The sequence below is a fragment of the Pithys albifrons genome, chromosome 2 (genome assembly GCF_047495875.1).
Source record: "Pithys albifrons albifrons isolate INPA30051 chromosome 2, PitAlb_v1, whole genome shotgun sequence".
Taxonomy (NCBI): domain Eukaryota; kingdom Metazoa; phylum Chordata; class Aves; order Passeriformes; family Thamnophilidae; genus Pithys; species Pithys albifrons.
Genome location: NC_092459.1, coordinates 48932305 through 48952058, shown reverse-complemented (window position 1 = coordinate 48952058; position 19754 = coordinate 48932305). Strand labels below are relative to the sequence as shown.

The 19754-nt window shown below is 37.8% G+C and overlaps 1 protein-coding gene across 1 annotated transcript in view; it reads right to left on the bottom strand.

Annotated features, from left to right (window-relative positions):
• The window catches only part of RFX6 (regulatory factor X6), a 33567-nt gene extending 14595 nt beyond the window's left edge, over positions 1-18972 (bottom strand). Inside the window, exons 1-7 of the mRNA XM_071547881.1 lie at positions 18804-18972; positions 18465-18621; positions 16689-16812; positions 15414-15475; positions 8467-8544; positions 5433-5460; positions 1084-1191 (exon numbers count right to left, since the gene is read on the bottom strand). Of these exons, the coding sequence (XP_071403982.1) occupies positions 1084-1191; positions 5433-5460; positions 8467-8544; positions 15414-15475; positions 16689-16812; positions 18465-18621; positions 18804-18972 (726 nt within the window). The remainder of the gene's footprint in view (positions 1-1083; positions 1192-5432; positions 5461-8466; positions 8545-15413; positions 15476-16688; positions 16813-18464; positions 18622-18803) is intronic.
• Positions 18973-19754: the final 782 nt, after the last annotated feature.

Genomic DNA, 19754 nt, shown 5'->3' with positions numbered 1-19754 from the left:
CACTCTCCTCATAACTCCATGAATCTGTTCCCAGACAGTCATGCATAATGCTGCTGACCCACAAATGAAGGGGAAAAGAGTTGCAATTTTTCTTCATTATTGGAGGAGTAAAAATCAGTTTTGTTTATGCTGCAGTGTTGCATCTTCAAAGAACCTCAAATATTCATCCGATAAATGTTATGAGAATGCTGTATATATGAGAGATGTCAATTCACTGATGAAGACTATAGCAGCAGGTGGTGCACACTGCTGAGTACACTAGTTCTTGGGTTTCTTTAGGAACTTAAGATTTCCAGCTAAGATGGCTCCTTTTGTTTAGCTTCTCACTGCAGGATTCCTAGGCTTCACTAATTTCACAGAAAAAAACTTAAGAGGAAGGGCTCAAAACACAAAAAACTTCAAAGCAACATATCTCAAAACAGTCACCATCATGATCTGCACTGGAGGCTAAATTGGAGAGTTCACAATGTCTATCAAAAGCTTTCCAGTACAGTTTAGGGATGCAGCAGCCTGTAATGTGCCCAGAAACAACAAAGACATAACACGCAGGCAAAGAGTCAAAGAGTTAAAATATGAGAGTGATACTTCCAACTGAACAGTTGTATTTAGCATAAGCAATAATGAGTATTGATTTGAGGAATTATTTTAGAAATTAAAAAAAAAAAGAAACCACAAACATTCTGATTTTCAGTATCTTTCAAAGATTAATGAGACTAAAGTTTGGCTAATTATTTTTTGTGAATTATTTATTCTGTTCTAATCAGAACAAAATTTACCTTAAATCCAAAGGCATTTGGAAAGAATACAACTCTCAGTTATTTGTTTTGCTCTCCCTGTCTTACATACCAGCAGTTTGTAAAATACTGGGTCAGTTAATAGGTAAATAATTCAACCACCTTTCCAGTGGAAAGCCGGTTAATCGGTGTTAGTAAAGGCTTGCCCCCTCTATAAATCAGTCACCTCTATTTGATTATGGACATTTCTGGCTCTTTCATGTCAATACCTCAAAAGCCAAGATATGAAGAAACACTCTGTGGCAAATTTTTGATCTCTATGTCAGAAGAGAAACAGATCACATTTTACCTTGTCTTTAGAAATGCACCCTTGAAGCAAAAGGTGTTGAGCACTTGGAAACTCTGGGAGAAGTGTTCCAGTTTTGGAACTCAGAGAATATTTACGAGTAAAACCACCCTGAAATGGAAGGAAAAAAGCAGGAATATTGAAATAGCTGATATTAATATAACTGAAACCAGTAAATCATGTTGAACTTGTATATTATCACACAAGTCTCTCCACATCCCAGAACACTTGCATTCAGATAATTCTTCAAAAATATCGATGCTTATCTGGATCTGGATACCAGCTAAGGAATGTCATTAAGTATGTGTCTAGATCTAAACTCCACCAAACACAGTTTTCAAAGTGATGTAGCCTTTGAGACACATTACTTCATAGAATTCTACAAGCTCTGGATTTAATCTATGTTTAAAAGCTAAAGAAGAATACTACTCTCCTCTACAGTGTGGACTATGATCCTATGATTCAAGGAGACCCTAAGTTTTATTTAATATGTATCTTTGGAGTGCAAGGATCTAGGGTAGTGGAAATGTTTTCAGCTCTTTTGCTGTCAACTGTTACTTTTGTTTATCATAAAGTTTGGTAATAGTTTATGATGTTATGGATGTGATGGTATATACAATCTATGGATACTCTTGTATCATGTATTTATTATATAGCTTTCTGTGATTGTGGCAGACTTGACATGAAGCCTCACTCTTACATCTCAGTAAAATTCCCATTCTCATTAGGATATTCTTGTTTAGTTTTCCAGCTACTTTGTTGAGACGTGGTCAAAGCTGACCTAGAAACAAGACAAATTCCTCCTGAATTGTACTAAATTCTGCAGATCCGAGTTTCCTTCAGTTCTCAGAGTTCACATATAAAGCCACCTTAGCTTGTGATATCTGAAATATTGTAGACACTACAATACTACTTACAGTGTGATATCTGAAATATTGTAGACACTACAATACTACTTACAGATGAAGAAAAAGTCTTGAGTACATCCTGTAGTAATATAGTGTAACTATGTTAATACTTATAAGGCACACAACATTAGGCCTATTAAGCTCTCAAATGCTATAATTAAGGTGAAACCCTCCTCCTTGAGAGAAGCAATGCAGTATTATGATTCTGTCCTTACTGACTGAACTGTACTTATTCTCATAGGATTGCATTCAAGTCTAAAGAGACTATTTGGCTGAACCCCATTGTTCCATTTTAGCCTAACCAGTCCTGATGTCAAGTCTGTGTACAGAGCTACGAGCTGACCTTCTGCATATTCCTGTGGTAAATCTATTACTTCTGTGCAGATTCCCTCTGTACTAATGTATGGAATTTAGGATCATGCATACAGCATTTGAATGGAACTTGAAGTGATAGTTTCCTTCCCCTTTACATACAGTCAGATTTCACTGAAGTGGAAATAGCAGGTACACAGTGCAACACTTAGTGTAAAAGTGTGCAAAGGGGACTTTATATCTTTAAATGTTGATTCATTAATTAGCGGCCATTTTCAAATGAAATTTTTCCAAATACTGAATTAAGAAAACTATAGCTGTAACTGACTTACTCAACATACATATAGTCCTGTTTTTAGAGGGTGATATATCTACCAAAACAGACAGCAAGAAACAAAAGCATACAAATTTTGCTTATGCTATCTACTATTCAAACACACAGAAAGCTCTAAGTCAAAGAAATTGTACAAATTTAGAAACATTAGTACTTCTTTGTGTCAATACTTTTGCAGTATTGTAATCGCCTATCAGTATAACGACGTTCTTTGGTTTGGGTTTTTTTAATAACAGGAGTAATCTTAATGATTTTATTATGCAATTACCCATGAAATATATAAAAGCTCCGAGTAAAAGGGATTCATTCATTTAAAAGAAGCAGTGATTGTGGTGGGACGATTAAGAGAAGGTAGTCTGCAATGTTTTTTACCTTGCTAATGGACTTATATGACTATGCTTCAGTTCTAGGCTTAATATTTTAACCTGCTGCCACTTGCCCTTTCAATTTAATGCCATCTGTTTCTAATGGCCATTTAACATTAAGATAATGACAGTAATATTATCTGCCTAATTAACCATGCAGACTCTAATGGTGCACTAACTGGTTTAGATAAAAGAATTTGTTGATATCTCCCCCTACAGAGAGAATACTAGAAAATGTGATAAAACATACCAGAAGTAAACAGTGTCCCTGGCACTCAATAAGTGTTCATTCAAATGCCATTTACTCAGTATATTTAGACAATCAGTGCTTCAACATCTTTTCAATGTCTTTATGTTCCTACTGGGAATTAGACCTTTAGCAATCATTGTAAATCTTTCTGGAATACTTAATTGGATGTACTTTCAAGCAAATGAGTAAGGATATATCTATTATTTGTTCACATTAATGGAAAGTATGATGCCAAATCTTCAGCATGCTGAGATTATTATAATTGAGTTTTGATGATGAGAGACTTTTTTCCTTTTAAGGATTGCCTGAATAATTTCAGACAACACAGAGCTAGACAATCAAAAACTCATACTAATGTGCCTTTTCTCACTTATTTCCACCACCTTATCTCTGCACACTTTCTTCTGCAAGGACAAAGAAACTTTGTGTCAGAAATGAGACAGATTTATGGGATTTTGAATTCCAAAGCAGAATCAGAATGCCACATCAGAGATGGAAGCAAAAATGGATTTGTTTATGCCAAGGGAACCAGATATATTCCATCCCAAAACTGAACAAATGAATGCTGCAGTAGTACTCATGAATATCTTGGGGATATCCCATGACATGGCACTATCTTTTTTTGATAAGATAGCTGAGTATGTGAACAGGGAAAATACAGCAGATCTAATCTATCCAAACCTCACTAAAATATGTGACGTGGTGTCACCATGGGAAATGATTAGTTATGCTGGTGAGAGTGGGGATTAGTAAAAGAATGTAAAAATGTTTAAGAAGCTGAGGCAGTTGAAATGCTAACAAGTTGTGTTGACAAGGAAACTACTGCGTTGAAAAGGGATTGAAGGGAAGATTCTCAAAGATCGACTAGTGGCTGATCTCACTAAACATTTCATAGATTAAACTGGTTGACATGAGCTAATGAAATCATCAACTGAGGAAGATCAAGAGGTCATGTAGAAAGATCTGGATGGCTTTGAGATAATGGTAATAAAGGGGATGAAAATCAATAGAGCAAAACTGCATTCTCAGGGACCAATAAGAATGTCTGCTATTACCTAGGAGTTGCTTATCTGGAAATGTAAAAGGTGAAAGACTTGCTGTATATCAGTTGATCACGAAGGTATATTTAGTCTAGTAAATTAAATTATGTCAGGAAATATTCCCAGGCAATACTGTTCCAGTATTATTCAGAATGGGCTCTGGCATTCTTTTGTCCCATGCCAGCTAGCAGTATCCCAAATACTTTCTAGTCAAACTTCAACAGGTACTGCCTGTTAGGGACATTTCTCTGTGGCAATGTGGTTGAGATGTGCCTGTGTTATTTTGCAGGTTCAGGAGTTTGATAATATGGATGCAGGATATTCATGCCAGCTGAACTCAGTGTCAAAGAAAAATACTGGAATAAATCCTTAATCCCTAATGTACAATAATACATAATATTCTAGTATAAATATGACCGTAATGACAGTGACCATACTATAGGATATACAGTTCTGAAAATGGGGACTAGTTGGAATGGGAGGGGGTACAAAACCCAGCAAAACCAGATCTTGTTCTAAGGGTCAGCAGAAACTGAAAAAAATGCCATTTACAAGACTTAATAAATTTTTTTTTTACTCTAAAGATACCCAAATCAGAACAAGTACAGTGAAAGGCTATAAGGCTGATCAGAAAGTACTAAAAGCTAATGTTTGTCCTATACAGCAAGGAAAAACAGCAAAAACGCATAGCACAACAAAATTTCATGAGAAGCAAAAAGTAGAGAAAGGCAATCCTGACCAGGAGGAAAAACTTCAGTTTATTAAAAAAACCCAAAACTTTTTTCTGGGCTTCCAGTCAGACAAATGAGATTCTGAAAAAGCCCTCCTGCAAAAGTAACATATACAAAAAATTAAGCAAAATTAAGCAAAAACTTTATCCTTTGCTTAAAAGAGTCTATTATGAACAGCTGTGGTTGTGGGGAACTGGATTGCAGCAGGGACCCTAGAAGGTGTTTTCCAATCATTTTTTCTTTTGGATATTTAGAGGAAAAACTACTCAACATCATGGGAAAAGTATATGTAGTCCAATATTTAATGAAAAATACTGTTGCAATTTTCAAAGAAATTAATGTGAAGAAAACCATCTGTTACATAATATTCGGATTATAACAGAAGTAAAAGGAAACAGACTACAGTACTTACCTCATTCTTTAGCTTGCTTCCAGAGAACCTTTGAAAATAATCACATTTGATTAATTTTTTTCCTAAGCAGAACATTTGTAGAAATGAGGTATATATAGGTGTATATACATATAAAATAGATGTATTAGAAAAATTATCACATTTTTCCAAATGTAACTATAGTAAAAATCATGAGTTTTTTCTTAATTTCGTCCACTGATTTGCAAATGCCTGAGGATATCTGGAAACCTACTGATGTCTTATAAAACATGAAGATTCAGACCACTGACTAAACAGTAAAGTACAAAATGCAGTTCCAGTTTTTGGTTTGGGTCTTGGCAACTTCACAAACAGAAAAAGGGTAGCATAGGTGCAAGCCCATAAGCATTTTATGAGGAAAGAAATAGAGCTTTTGACATAGCTGAGTAATTCAGAGCAAAAACACCTAATATATAGAATTTACACTTCTTGGGGAAAAGTAAGAAATCATAGTGATTTCCTATTATTTTCACTACAGTACTATTTTGATAAAATGAAATACATTTCTGAGATCAAAGATGCGTTAATTCGCAAAAATATGTTGCAGTATAGTGAATGTCCTACTGAGAGATTCTCAGTGAAGTCGTTGGACTATTGGACAACCCCTCAGTGCAGAAATCAGAAAGCACATGTTTTAAATTATAACTGCTAAAGTAGAGAATGTGTAATAATAGCGATTCTAATGGATCAGTATAATGATAAATGTTGTTTGACTATTGTTATTTCCTGTACTGCTAGCTGCCAACTGATAAGATACTGTGGGCAGCATGGAGTCTCATAGTTATTAGTGGCAATATCATGGTTTCCTGCTGTTGAGATGCTCTGCTGTCAGGACAAAAAGCCAGAGGCTAGGCAGTTGTGGAATTCCTCCTGTGCAGGCCAGGAACAGGTGCCTGACAGTTCCCATCACATGATGATCCATCATATTACCTACAGTTCCCTTGTCAGTTGATAGATAAGTATAAATGAAGGCATAACTCAGCTGATTACAACATGGCTCTAATTAACTTCATAGCTAGATATATTTTTTATAGACTGTGGATTTCTGCATGTTAAACAAAATGTACACAGAATGTACAGCAAAAACATGAGGGAGCATCTGCTGGCAGTGCTCCTCCAGAGCCTTAATTGCTAGCTAAAGCTACACTTTACTCAGTGTTGCGGATACAAACATTTTCAGTGTTAGGCATGCTCCTTTCACAGTGGAAGGCTTGATATTTAAAGGAATCAGGAGGTCAAATTTACAACTGAAGGCTTCAGGCATCTGCAGCCCTGCATTTAAAGACTGTTGCACTCAGCTCAGTTCCAATACAAGAATGACATTTAAGTCCGAAATTGCAGCGTAGAGGTCTGTAAGCAACTAGACTGAGGCCCATTGCCCTGTCTAATCTTTCCACAAGCTGTCAGCTAATATGCCAGCCTTGTGGTAAAGACCTCCCTATGCCTATATTTGGGAATAGGCATGCTGTGCTTTGGTATCATTATCAACTCACATATTTTTCCTGCCTACTTTAGCCCCAGACTTGATTCAGGAACCATTTTTATAGCTCACCTACTAGAAGAGACATCAGACAAAGGATAGATTTCATGGATCACTCTATGCAGCAGTCAGCTACTGGGAGATTCAGTTTTGAATCCCTACACTGCCTGACTCCTTCTTTATCCAGAAGTTTGTTCTTAGCCCCAGGCAACTGCCTCATTCTCCTCATACAGAAAAATCCAATCACACTGATAGTCCAGGCCTAGCAAAACGAGCACCTGAGCTTCCATTCTGTATCAGAGAGGAAATTTAACTTCTGGACCCTGAAAGTTCAGCATCTCATACAGGACAGAAAAGGTCCTAACACAATAAAAACGTTCCTAATTAGTGAATCTAGTGAGTAGTCCTGAAAATCTTAGAGAGTATCTATGCCATCTTTACGTGAGCGTATGCTGTCAGAAATCCAGCCATGGGGAATTCTGCAGAACCTCCACTTCCTTTGCATTCATTGCTGCCTAATTGTGCAAGGACAGAGCTTTACATGAGCATGTGCTGCCTGATGTAAAACTGAGGAGTAAGAGTTATTACATTCCCTTGAATGAAAATAACTGCCTTTTAGTCAATTAAATGAACAATTAGTTAAAGATAATTCTGTAGTATGAAACAATAATACACTGTGCACTAACAACATCTCCACAGCGCTGAATAAATACCGGGCAAGGAAATAATATGTTTCAATCTATTACACCCTAAGTTTTGCAGTGGAGAGAGCCCTCCTCTTAAATATCATTGGCAACATTACCCTCAATTTTTCACACTTTGTCCTATTGTTTGAAAAAAAGTCTCTTTGGATAAAACCTAAATCTGCCACCAGCAGAATTTTCTATGTGTGATTATAAACTCATTTATTCCTTTCCTTTCTCAGAGTCCCACTTATACGGGTATACTGCCATAGACAATGAAAGCCATCATTCAAGCCATATGTGAACAGAGACATTTGTTTTACGAACTATTAATCTTTGGCAAACCAACAGGCAGCTATCGTAACATATTGATCCTACTAGCTGTCCCTTAAATAAATATAATTAGAGCTTCCTGGGTTAGGTTTAAACTGATATTAGCCAGTCAAAGGACCTGTAAATATTAATCCACACTGACCCCTCCTTCCTGCCCCACAGGTGGCAGCTTCACACCATTCTCCAGACATTTCATAATGGAAAGCTGTCCTGGGGAAGGAACTCACAGGGTGACACACAAGCAAACAAAATGAGACAAGTGTTTTGGAGATGGGATTTTGTTGCCAATGCAAACTTGAACAAATATTCTTCTGTTAAAAGTTGATGCAGTTCTACACTGACTGTGATGGGGTCAGATTGGAAGACACTAGCAAAATATCTAGATCAACATCTTAAAACAAACACTGAGATAAGCAGCAATACTAGTTCTGGTAGAAACAAAAATTAGAATCCCACAAATACCTTCTAAGGGAAGGTTAAAGTTAGACCTTCACTGATTAAGTGTCAGATGTTATTGTACCTGGTTAAGCCTTTTCCAGAATACACAGAATGGTAATATGCACTGCTTTCTTTAATGCCAATTCCATAATAGTGGTACCTGTGGACAAAAAAACCAGAGGAGTGTTTACAAGTGACATGTCAAGTAAAGAAAACTGTCAAATTTTTTTAAACAGTTTTTGAAGATGTTCTAAACAGTGTCTAGCAATTCCTTTCACTGACATGGAGCAAAACTTGATCTCACAGAAAACAGTATTGTCATGATTTGATCCAAAATTCCAGGATAGGATCTTCTTTCAATTTAAAATATTTTCACTCTTACAAGAATGTAGCTGGAACAGAAAATCTAGAAACATGCTACATCTTTTCTCCTTAATATGCATTCTGTTTTATTTTACTTCATTTGTTGAAAGATCTACCAGGTTTATTCTATCTGTCTTACTGTTTTATTTAAACTGTCTCTCAGAGTACTTCTCAGTTGAAAATAGCTTCTCAGTGAACTTTATAACTTAGTGTTCCACCTCCTATGACTAAAAATTCTAATATGTCATTCATTCATGCTTCTGTGAGGTTGTAGGCTTACTAGCTCTGAATTATGTAGCCATTTAAGACGTTTTTATCCACATTTGTCTCCCTTGCTTCTCTCCTGAAGATTACTGCTCCCAAATGAGCTAGAAGAAGGGAACATGCCTATTGCTCAGGCTTTGCAAGTGCTGCACCCAGTAACCTAGTCAAAGACAGCAAAGATGTTAAAAAGGGGGAGGTGGTGCTAAGAAAACTGGCTGTGCAGCAGACACTTAGTGTTTTCCTCTGATTTTGCAACAAAACAAGTGACCTTTTGGAGAAGGGCAGGGGAGCAAGCTGAGGGCAGTTCTTTCCTTACCAGTCATACCAAAGTTTGCTTGAGTTTATCTATCAAAGGTGATAGCCCCTGTCTTATAAATTCCACTCGATGGATTAAAAAACTGATTGTGTTAAACTCAGTTTGTCCAACAACGTTATGGATAGTATACTCAGGTTTGTTTGTTTTTTACTAAAATTGGTTAGAAAATATTATGACAGCTTGTTTAACTGAGCTACTTCAAAGTTTGTAGTTCAAGTACATTGCATGTAAACCAACACGAACACAGAGGTGCAGTGCAACGCTTTGTGCTGATTTCACTGAAACTTCTCAAAAGCTTGAAGAAATGCATTCTTAAGACACAAAGCCCCAGCAAATAGTTCACAGAAGACATTAACAAAAGTGTTCATCTCATCTCTGCTGTTCCTGGTGATGCCCATTAAAAAACCCAAACCACAATATTTCGGGTTTTTTCTTATATGGGACTGTCACAGGTAATAACAAAACCCTCAAGTGCTTTATATTTACAAAGCTGATTGAAAGCATTAGACACAAATTATATCTATGAAAACGTTCATGAGGATGATATATTTGCCTAGCCTAGGTAGCATGGAAAATCTCATCTGAAATATTCTGTTATAGACAGTCTGTTGTGTGGGTTCAGGATTTTACAACCAATAGCACGACAAAAAGTGACTGCTGTTAAACATCACCACTTTTAGTGTTTGCCTGAAACTGATGAGTCTACATCAACAGTGCTATATTGCTGTGGCACCTGTCAATCCCTAGAAAAGCCAAAAATTTCTCACCTCTTTCTTTACTGTTAGTTTTCTCTCCTTGTAAGTGTACTTTTCAGAGGAAAGATGATGTGATGAACCAACAATTATTAAATACCTGTTAACAGTCAAAAGCTCAGACATAGGACCATATGATTATAACAGTTCCCTTTTCCTCCATTAAAGTCAGACTGATCAAATCAAACTGACACTTCAGAGTGGTTTAGGACACCAATGGGACCTTTCATTAAATGTCACAGTACTATACTGGTGTCCTCCAGTTCATATACAGTACTGTGTCACCTATGTTGTGAGTTAAATCTTGAAGGTATTCATCCACTATTTTTGGTTTACGAGTATTAAACTCAGGCTAAAGACCTGGATATAGAAATCCCTAATATTTGACAGAGTTCTGATAGAAATGTTAAAGGCATGAACATTTTTAATTCTTTCGTGAAAATTAAGTAATTTTAGATGTGGCACAAGAGGTATTGAAAATATACAACTCAATCACATACCATATTTTAAATTCTTAAAGTAAAACTACACTTCCACTATAAATTTGACATTCCTTCCTGCTAAAGTTGGACTGGTCCAGAGCCAAGGAAAACCATTGCTTCCTTGCAAAGTTAGGTTTTGATACCTAGATGATTCAACATCTAATCCAATATTGATATATTTGGGCTAAAAAAGGGACTGTTGTGTGCTTTAGATTCTCAGGTTTATAGTGGTAGGCAATAGAGTTGTTCCTGCTGGACTGCCCCAAAATATCAGAATTTAGCACTGAGACATTCTGTTATGTAAGGCATAAATATTTTCCACACATATTCCGTGTACATTAAAGGCACAGCAGTTACCATTCTGACTTTCTTCAGCAATTTGAATAGTTGAATTTTCAGTCCTAAAAAATACAGCTTTCCAGTCGTGACAGAAACAATTAAAAATAATATAATCTTACTGTTCGAGCTCTGTCTGGCATACCTCATAGAGTAATAGAGCATGAAGATTATTATTCTCTTACAGGTCAAAGTCATCAGTTGAATAGCTTATTTTGGGCTCCCAGCTGAGAGTAGTATACCAGTCCCAGACACACTGATATCTTTAACCTACATCTTCAAATGCCTTCTTTCTGTCTGTTTATGTGCATATTTTTATGTGTATGTACAGTGAATATATATTTTACTATTTGTATTTCTATTATATAATTAATAAAATGTTACCAGTCACCATAAGGAACTTGCTCTCAATTTTTGAAACAAACATTTTATAAAACAAGATGAACTACTTTTCTCTTTTATTTTCAGTGGTTTGTTGTAACATATGTTCCTACGCAACTTGTAGTCCTGATTTTGGCATACACTGACACAAATGACAGCTGATAACGAAATGATAGGCTTAAGCTGTTCAGGGACTTGCAATAAGTTGTTATCACAGGGACAGCTGCTATATCAGTTTTATTAACCCACTAAATCACTCCTAATAAATAAGATAATAGTTTTCAGACATGATGGATAAAAGCTAAGATTCATCATTGATCAAAGTCTACAAAGAAATTAAATTGTAACTTGAGCTCAAACAGTCTTCTGTGTGTATGGATTGAGCAGTATATTCAACACTACCTATGCAAAAAAAGTGTATACAGGACCTGCTGTACAGAGAACTGTTGCTTATGAAATACCCATCTGAGAGAGTGGTTTGCAGTATGTGTGGTGCTGGGTCTTCTTCCACTGAGCAGGAATATAGAAAATTTACTTTACATTCAGCAATATAGATTGATTAGCATGGGCATGAGAGATGAATGAACTTTGTTAAAAAACTTTTGTCCAATGTGTTGTACCTTCTTGGCCAAATGTTTAAATGAGTGTTTTAGTATTGACACTAAATGGATTGTTGGATGTAAACACAGAGAAAGAGACACTCTGATTTGAATTCTAGGAATCATTAGACCCAGTTTTAAGTTTCTGCTTTGCCCAGAGGTGACAAATGGGATCAGAGGAGCAACATTTTTGTATCTCACACCTTAGAACAGCAACAGAGCAGGAGCTCTTTCTCAAATCCAATTCATGCTCATGAGAATGTTAGGAAGAGCTTGGCCTTGTTTCAGTCTGGGAGAAAAAAAAATTCTGTCACCTTCAAGATGGAAAAGAGAACTAATGTTCTTTGCTTTCATCTGATCACAATCAGGCTCTACCAATAGGTTACTCTGTATGCATGCAGTGTCGAGTAAAGTACTTTTTTCCTGAGGCATTAACTTTTCTTTGTGATATAAGAACAACAATTCCATTGTTGAAGAATTGTCTTTTCCCTTTCATGCTTTTGCAGCACCTGACTCAGCAAAGTCCTGGACAATGATCAGAGTTTCTAGACAATACTGCCATATGAAACGTCACGGTCAGGAATAGTACTAGTACTGCTCCTACTAGCATTATATGGTAATAATGATAGCAGTGGCAGAAATCATACAATATAACTAAACTACTACACTTTAAAAATATTACTGAACCACTAGTAAGAACTCTCTCACCAGTCCCATAACCAGAAACAGCTTCTAATACTTAGAGTCCATGCTGACATAAAATAGGGTAACTAGTAATTTCCCAAAACCGATAATCTGTCCTTTAACTTGCTTATTAATGTAGTGAAAATATTTCTGTAAATTATATTTGTGTGACAAACTGCCATCTGGTGAAATCAGAAATTAATTTGCTCCTCAGTGAGTCTGTGATTCTAAGTGGGATATGGTCCACAACACCAGAGATAGAAAAACAGATAATCAGAGACTGAGAAACTGAGAGAGGGTAGGTTTAGCATAGGCATTAGAAGAAATTCTTTCTGTGAGGATGGTGAGGCACTGCCACAGTTGCTCAAAGCAGTTGTGGATGCCCCATCCCTGAAATTGTTCAAGGCCAGGTTGAATGGGGCTTTGAGCAACCTGGTCTAGTGGAAGATGTCCCTGTCCATGGCAGGGAGGTTGGAACTAGCTGGTCTTTAAGGTTCCTTTCAACCCAAACCATTCTATCACTCTATGCTCCTATGACTCTGTGATTTATACTGCCACTTCTCTATGACTACAAGCTGCTGTATTCAGTTTCTGAACTGGAGATTTTGTCATTTGTGCCTTTTGTGAGGTTCTTTTTAGCACGGCAAGATCAATGTAAATGTATCCTAGTGGAAATAAGAATGGCAGAGGAAAAGTCTCCGAGGAAAACCCTGATAAAAAAAATGAGGAGAAACAGGTTCCAGATGTTCAAACAAAACCTGCTGATGCCTCATCCCTTTAAAGAAATTGTTCAAGCACAGTTAATCCACATGAAAATATGGCACATAATACCAACAAGGTCAGTAGGGATATGGAATCTGCTGGAGAAAGGTTGGGCATGAGTTACTTCTACACTAATAGTGTTAAATGTCTTACAGAAAAAGGGAATATAGTGACTGTTGTCCCAACACAATTAATTTTTTAGCTAGATACCCATTTGAAACATACTTTTTTACTTAATAGAAGTTGACTTGCTGTGCTTAAATTATGTAGGGACATGATACATTTTGGAAGTTTATATCCTGATTGAATCTTCTTTATCAATTAGGTATGTCAGAACAAACATATAATGAGGATGTGAGAGACTTTTCCCTTGTATTATCTCATTTGACATAACTTGTAGGTGGTTTTCCAAATATGTTTGGTTATGAACCTGAGTAAGAATTTAGCAAGATATTGATGAATTAGTAGGTTGTCAAATATTCCTGCACAGATTGTGAATGCCAGATCTCTTTAAATGTTAAACACTAAACCCAACACCAGCAGTAAAACTATGTCCATGTCTACATCATTTTATGCTTGTAAGCATAATTTAATTTCACCATAGCAGACAATAAATAAAATCCCTCTTTTCCCCCAATAAATAACCTTTCTAACAGCTGCTCTCCTCAAAACTCCTATATTCAGCATCTATAGGTCATCTACAAATAGAGAAATGAACTTTAGTTCCAGTTTTCCTCCATACAATGCAGACTGTGTGCTATCTCCTAAAAAGATCAATGGATTACAAATTTGTAACTCTGTGAGAGAAACTGTGCAAGAACTGTCCTCTGTCAAATAAAAAATGTTCTATGTAGGCTTTATTTCCTTTGGAATTTATTTTTATTAATGGTTATACAAGATAAATACTTGAGACATACTAAAAAAATAGAGCATCTTGGTAAAAATTTGGAATTTAAATTGTTCCCCACCTTCTTTTTTCTGCAACAACATCTGAAATTCACAAATGACATCTCAAATACATTCTTCAGCAAAGCCAAGGTGAAATCAACTATGTATTCCTTGTATTTCTAAGGCAGGAGGACAATCAAGTACAACAGCGTGTAAAAACCCTCCAGAATTATGAAAGAAAAAAACTCATATCTTTCAGATAATTCTAATATATTACAAAGCACTTAGGAAAACCAATCTTGTAGGTTTTTTTCTTATCAGTCTCCCATTGCTTTGAGTTTTGCTTATGAACTACTGAAGGAGTTGAGTAACTTTGTCTTTCAAGGCTAAGTAGTTAAAAATTAAGTTTTCTTGAACAAACGGAATGTCTGAGTTTCTTCTATTTCTATTTTTATTTTGGTTCTCTATCTTATTCATTAGCAAAATGGATGTGAGGTGATGCATTTACTACTGTTCACAACAGATTTACACTAACATTATCATGGCCAAAAGCATGCCACAAAAGAACTAATAAAAACTTCACCACAGGTGATAAAGAATTTTCTGTGATCTATTCTTACAACATGGTATTCCACAGATCAAATACACAGACTAATTGGATATATTACTTACTAAATTACTGCACTATAGGTTGTGTACTTTTCAGAGTTTATAAGATGCCCACAACAAAGAACAGACATATACCTTCTTATCAATTTAAAACAATGGTTTTTTGTAGTGCATTTAAGTGAATCCATATTGTTACATACAGAACACAGTGAAAGTTGTTAGGCTCATGAAAGGGAAATAAAATCACTATTTTTAGAAATCTGAACAGCTATAAAAAGGATATATGTATTAAATAATGTTTTTATATCTAAGATTTAGGCATATATTTGTAACAAATGCATGGATCCATCAATACAATTACAAGACTTAGAAGCTTAATCAATTTAATTTTAGAAATTATGCCTGCAGCAATGTTTTGAAATTCAAACACTTGAGTCTGAGTATCAGTTTAATGTACATGAAAATTATCACTTGCAGCATATCATCTGAATAATTATTATTTATCCCGATTAGTATTTACTCAGGAGATATGGAAATACATGTCATTCCTAAAATGTGTTCTATAAGCGGATACACAGGTAATTGTGCCTTACTTTGAATGGCCCCTTGTTCCAAGCCGCCTTGTGGTAAGGAGAGGGAATTTCTGACGAATGGTCTAAGGAGAAAATAACTGTATTAATTTTTAACACTGGTATACTTTCTTAGCAGTCTGCTCATAGAAAAATCGTAGTGTAAATGTATGGTCTAAGGTTGTTCATGAATGAATGTTTGTGACAGTTAGGGCAAAACATAAACGATTAAGCATGTTTCACACTGCAGGGTTTCTTCCATTCTTGCCCATCTTACTGTGTATCTCCAGTCTTCCCAATTGTTCTCCCTTTCTGTTTTCACCTTTACATGTTAAAATCTAGTTTTGTTTACCAGAAACCTGTTTAATTCAAATTTCTAAAGTACAACTGCCCTCATGCTATTTTGTTTTCAAGGACAAACAACTGGAAATAAATAGATTTTTATTTGAAAATTGTGATCTGAAAAATTAATTCAATAATAGAAGTAGATCTAATAGACACAGCTAACAGATCACTGACAAAACAATGTTTAAGTAGAAAGCTATTGTCTTTCTTATTTATTCTGAAACTGTAATGAAATTTAGACATACAATTTCTCAGTATATCTAATTCAAAAGGAAAAAATAGGAAGGGCACATTTTATAAACTGGATTTTTTATCCACTGTTATTATTCAATTAAATTAATGCAATTTGCTATGTATGAACCATTACATACAGATCAGCAGTGTTTAAAAAAGATGATCCTTGAAACATTTTAGGTTTCCTGTTTCACTAAATACTCAGGATGTAATTTGGAGAGTTCACATCTCCCTTTCAGTAAATTATTTCAGGATTAAATGTAGGGAAGAGTAGAAATTGTTGAATCAACAATTTTTCATTCAGGTGCTCTTTGTGTTATTAATTTTTATTTCCATTCTAGTATTGCTTCTACTGTCACATCTCACTTTACACTGCCTTCAGTATAATTGTGTCTTCCATGTCAGATCTGTTTTTGTGGAAAGAAACTACTAATGTCATCAACAAAAAGGAGGGGAGCAGGGAGGCGAAGCACTCAGATAGGAGGCCTCTTTTTTTCTTGTAAGAAATAACAATAAATCAAAGGGAATTGCAGCTTCAGTCTACTAAAGGTGATGCTATGAAATCCCTTCATATGAAACAGTGTACTTGTAGTGAGCCTGATTCTATCGACTTGGCAACAGAAAACATGTGAATTTCAGAGGAATTTTGACATAAGTGTACTAAATTGTGATTCTACAAAACAATTAATCTAAAAAATTATGAAGGTATTTATTTGTTACCTTCCCAAAAGTTGCAGCACAGGCAGGTTCCAACTTCTCTTTTCTGCAGAAGTCTAAATAATGTGCATAAAGGATGCATCTTGGTAAACAAACTCCTTCGCAGACAATGTAGTTTTCTTCCAGCCTGTGTAGAGAAAGAAACTGCCAGAGCAAGAAGCAACATGCTGTTTCTCCTTGTGTTTTCCTTTTTTATTGGTACTGCTATCTTCTTGTTGTTGTTCTTTTTTTAATTTTACTGAAGAATTCCATCAGAGCACACAGGTCAGTTTCATGCTGAACAAGACAGACACTACAGACTGACTCTACACTTGGTGCTTAGATTAGTTGCAGAATGTGGAAATCCGGGAGGTAAGTTCCTTTCTCAATGAGTCTTTTTCAATGTCTGAACTTTTTTGCTTTTTATAAATAATTATCATCACCTAAGAGCCAGCCTTGCTTTGAAAATACAGAGCACTAACAAACTATGAAGGCATGGGTTTAAGTCTGCTCATTGAAAGGACTTAAGAGCAGGGACCTTGACTTACATTTTCTGTCCCACTGTATCCTTAACACCTGAGCTAATGTCTCTTTTCTTCCTCATTTTGCTTTTTAATTTCTACTCTGGACCTGAAACTGCCTCTTGAGTAAACCATGCTGGAAAAAAAAAGAAAGAACAGGCTTTTCTGGAGGAAGTGCATTTTTATGTAGCTTCACAATAAATTTACAGAATACAAGTCCCAAGAAACTGTCATTAAAGTAAAATTTTAAAAATCTAAGAAAAATCTGCCTGTCTTAATTTGAGTGGAACCCTTGGGTATTTCACTGCTGTCCTGTTGGGGTTTTTCTTTATCATTTTATATTATTCACTTCTCCTGGGATGATGTGCAATAAATTTATTTTTCAAATTACACAAATCTGTATGAAAATACTGTGTAATAAACACTGTATACTGAATACTTTTGCACTGACTCACTAGACAGTTATTTAAGCTCAGAAGTCTGATGTAGACTAGATCAAGAAAATGAATAATTTGGATTAGTCTAATTTTTCAATTAGAAAGGGAAAAAGTCTTTATTTACAGTCTGCATTTGGTAATTAAGTTCCCATTTCATACAACAGCACTCCTCCCTACCTTTAAGTGCACTTTAATAGAAACATTTATCAATTAATGTCTGCGGATTTGACCTCCTATTTGGTTAACTTTTTTGCCAGATAAAATGAAGTAAACTTAGAGCTTCCATAGGTGGTAGAATATAATATATAACAAATACATTATAAGGCAGTCAAAATTTAACTGTCATAGCCTTCAAGAATAATAAAGGCAGCCATTCAGAAATGTAGCTCTTGAGTAATGTTTCATTACTCCATTTTATTTATTTATTTCATTGATAGCCATATACTCTGAGAATTTGAGAGAGACTTCTGTTAACTGACAAATCTATAATAATTTCAAAAGTCAGAAATTTAGGGATGAATGGACTAATATTTGTAGATGAGGCTTATCGGGAAAAAAAAACACAACAAACAAAACCCACAAAACAAAACCACCCCCAAATCAACTAACCAAACACCCCACAAACGACAAATAATTGTGAAAGAACTGTGACATGTCACCCTCCTTGCCGGTTCAGCTGTTAGAGAAACGTCCCTTTGAGTCTTGACGGCTCGGGGCTGCAGCCGCGGGGTAGCGGCCGAGCGGCCGAGCCCGTGGCCGCCGGCGGCTCCGAGCGCGGAGGCTCCGCCACAGCCGGTCCCGGGGCCGGGGCGGGCAGTGGGGGCTCTCCACCAGAGCCCTACCATTGCAGGGTGAGCTGCGTCTGCTTCTTCTTGTCCTTCATGATCTGTGTGATGCTCTTCTTCGCGGAGGGACTCTGGTCGGCGGCTGTCAGCGCACCGTCGCGAGATTCGGCATCCTCTTCTTCCGAGGAGAAGGTTTCGCTGCTGAGGTGTGTTTCTGAGAGCCGGGGTCGACAAGAAAAGAAACCCACAGCCATCGTTATGGTCCGGCCTCACGCCGCCCCCTCCCTCCTGCCGCCCTGCCCGCCGCTGGCCGAGGGGACAGCCTCGGCTGCCGCCCCCGCCGGACCCCGAGCACCTGGCCACGGCTGTCCGCGCCCGCCCTGTCCGGGCTCTCACCTGCCTTGATGCCGGCGGGCAGCGCTGGCTTCGGCAGCCCCTCCTGGGCGCAGGGAAGCAAGGCTGGCCCCAGCAGCCCCTCGTAGCACTCCTCCTGCGCGGCGGCGGGCACCGCCTGCGTGGCCGGGAGGTGCAGGAAGGCGTCCTCCTGCTCCGGTCCCTTGGCCATGCTCCTCACCGGCCCCTCCTCTGCCCCATGGGCGGCGGGAGGGGACGGGTACGGGGCCGGACGGGACGGGGCTGGCGCGGTGGCGCCGGTGGTCTCAGGGTGCGGGGGTCGCCGGCTGAGACATGGGCCGGAGCTCTGTCACCTCGGCGGGAGGCGATGTCGGCCAAGCGCCGACGTGAAGGGGAGGAGGCGATGCGAGGGAGGCGACGAGGGACAGGTGTGTTCTACGACGTCTTCCAGGGTATTTGCCTGGTTCCCCTGAGGGCACACACGGCCACGCCTGCGGAGGTGGCTGTCGGCAGACAGCGGAGATTTGTCTCTGTCCCTGCCTCCCGCCTCCCCTCCCTCCGCGGTGCTCAGTCAGGCCAGAAGTGGACAGGGCACGGCTGAAGGGAGGTTCAGGGGAGCCGGCCAGGAGCGGATCTGCTGAGGATTTAATGATTAACTCTCGGCGGAGGCTCCAGCTTGTGTCAGGGAGCTCCGCCGCGACGAAGGGGGCCGCCGGTGCTCTCCTCATCTACCCCTCAGGGGGAGGGCAAGTGGTGACAGACGGGCGCTTTGCTCTTAGAGCAATCTTCTGACAGCTGAAAGCCCACTGGGAGGAGCTGGTAGTGGGCACTGTCAGTATTTCCTTACTTCCTAGTGTAGTTTTGTGGGTGATGGAAAAAAACCTCTTCTATTTGTGCAAACAAATCACATTCATCTGGCAGGTGTGTCTTTGTTTTGGTCCATTTCAGCATGCTGACTGAGAGATGGCAGGAGACAGTCACAGAAAGATGGTC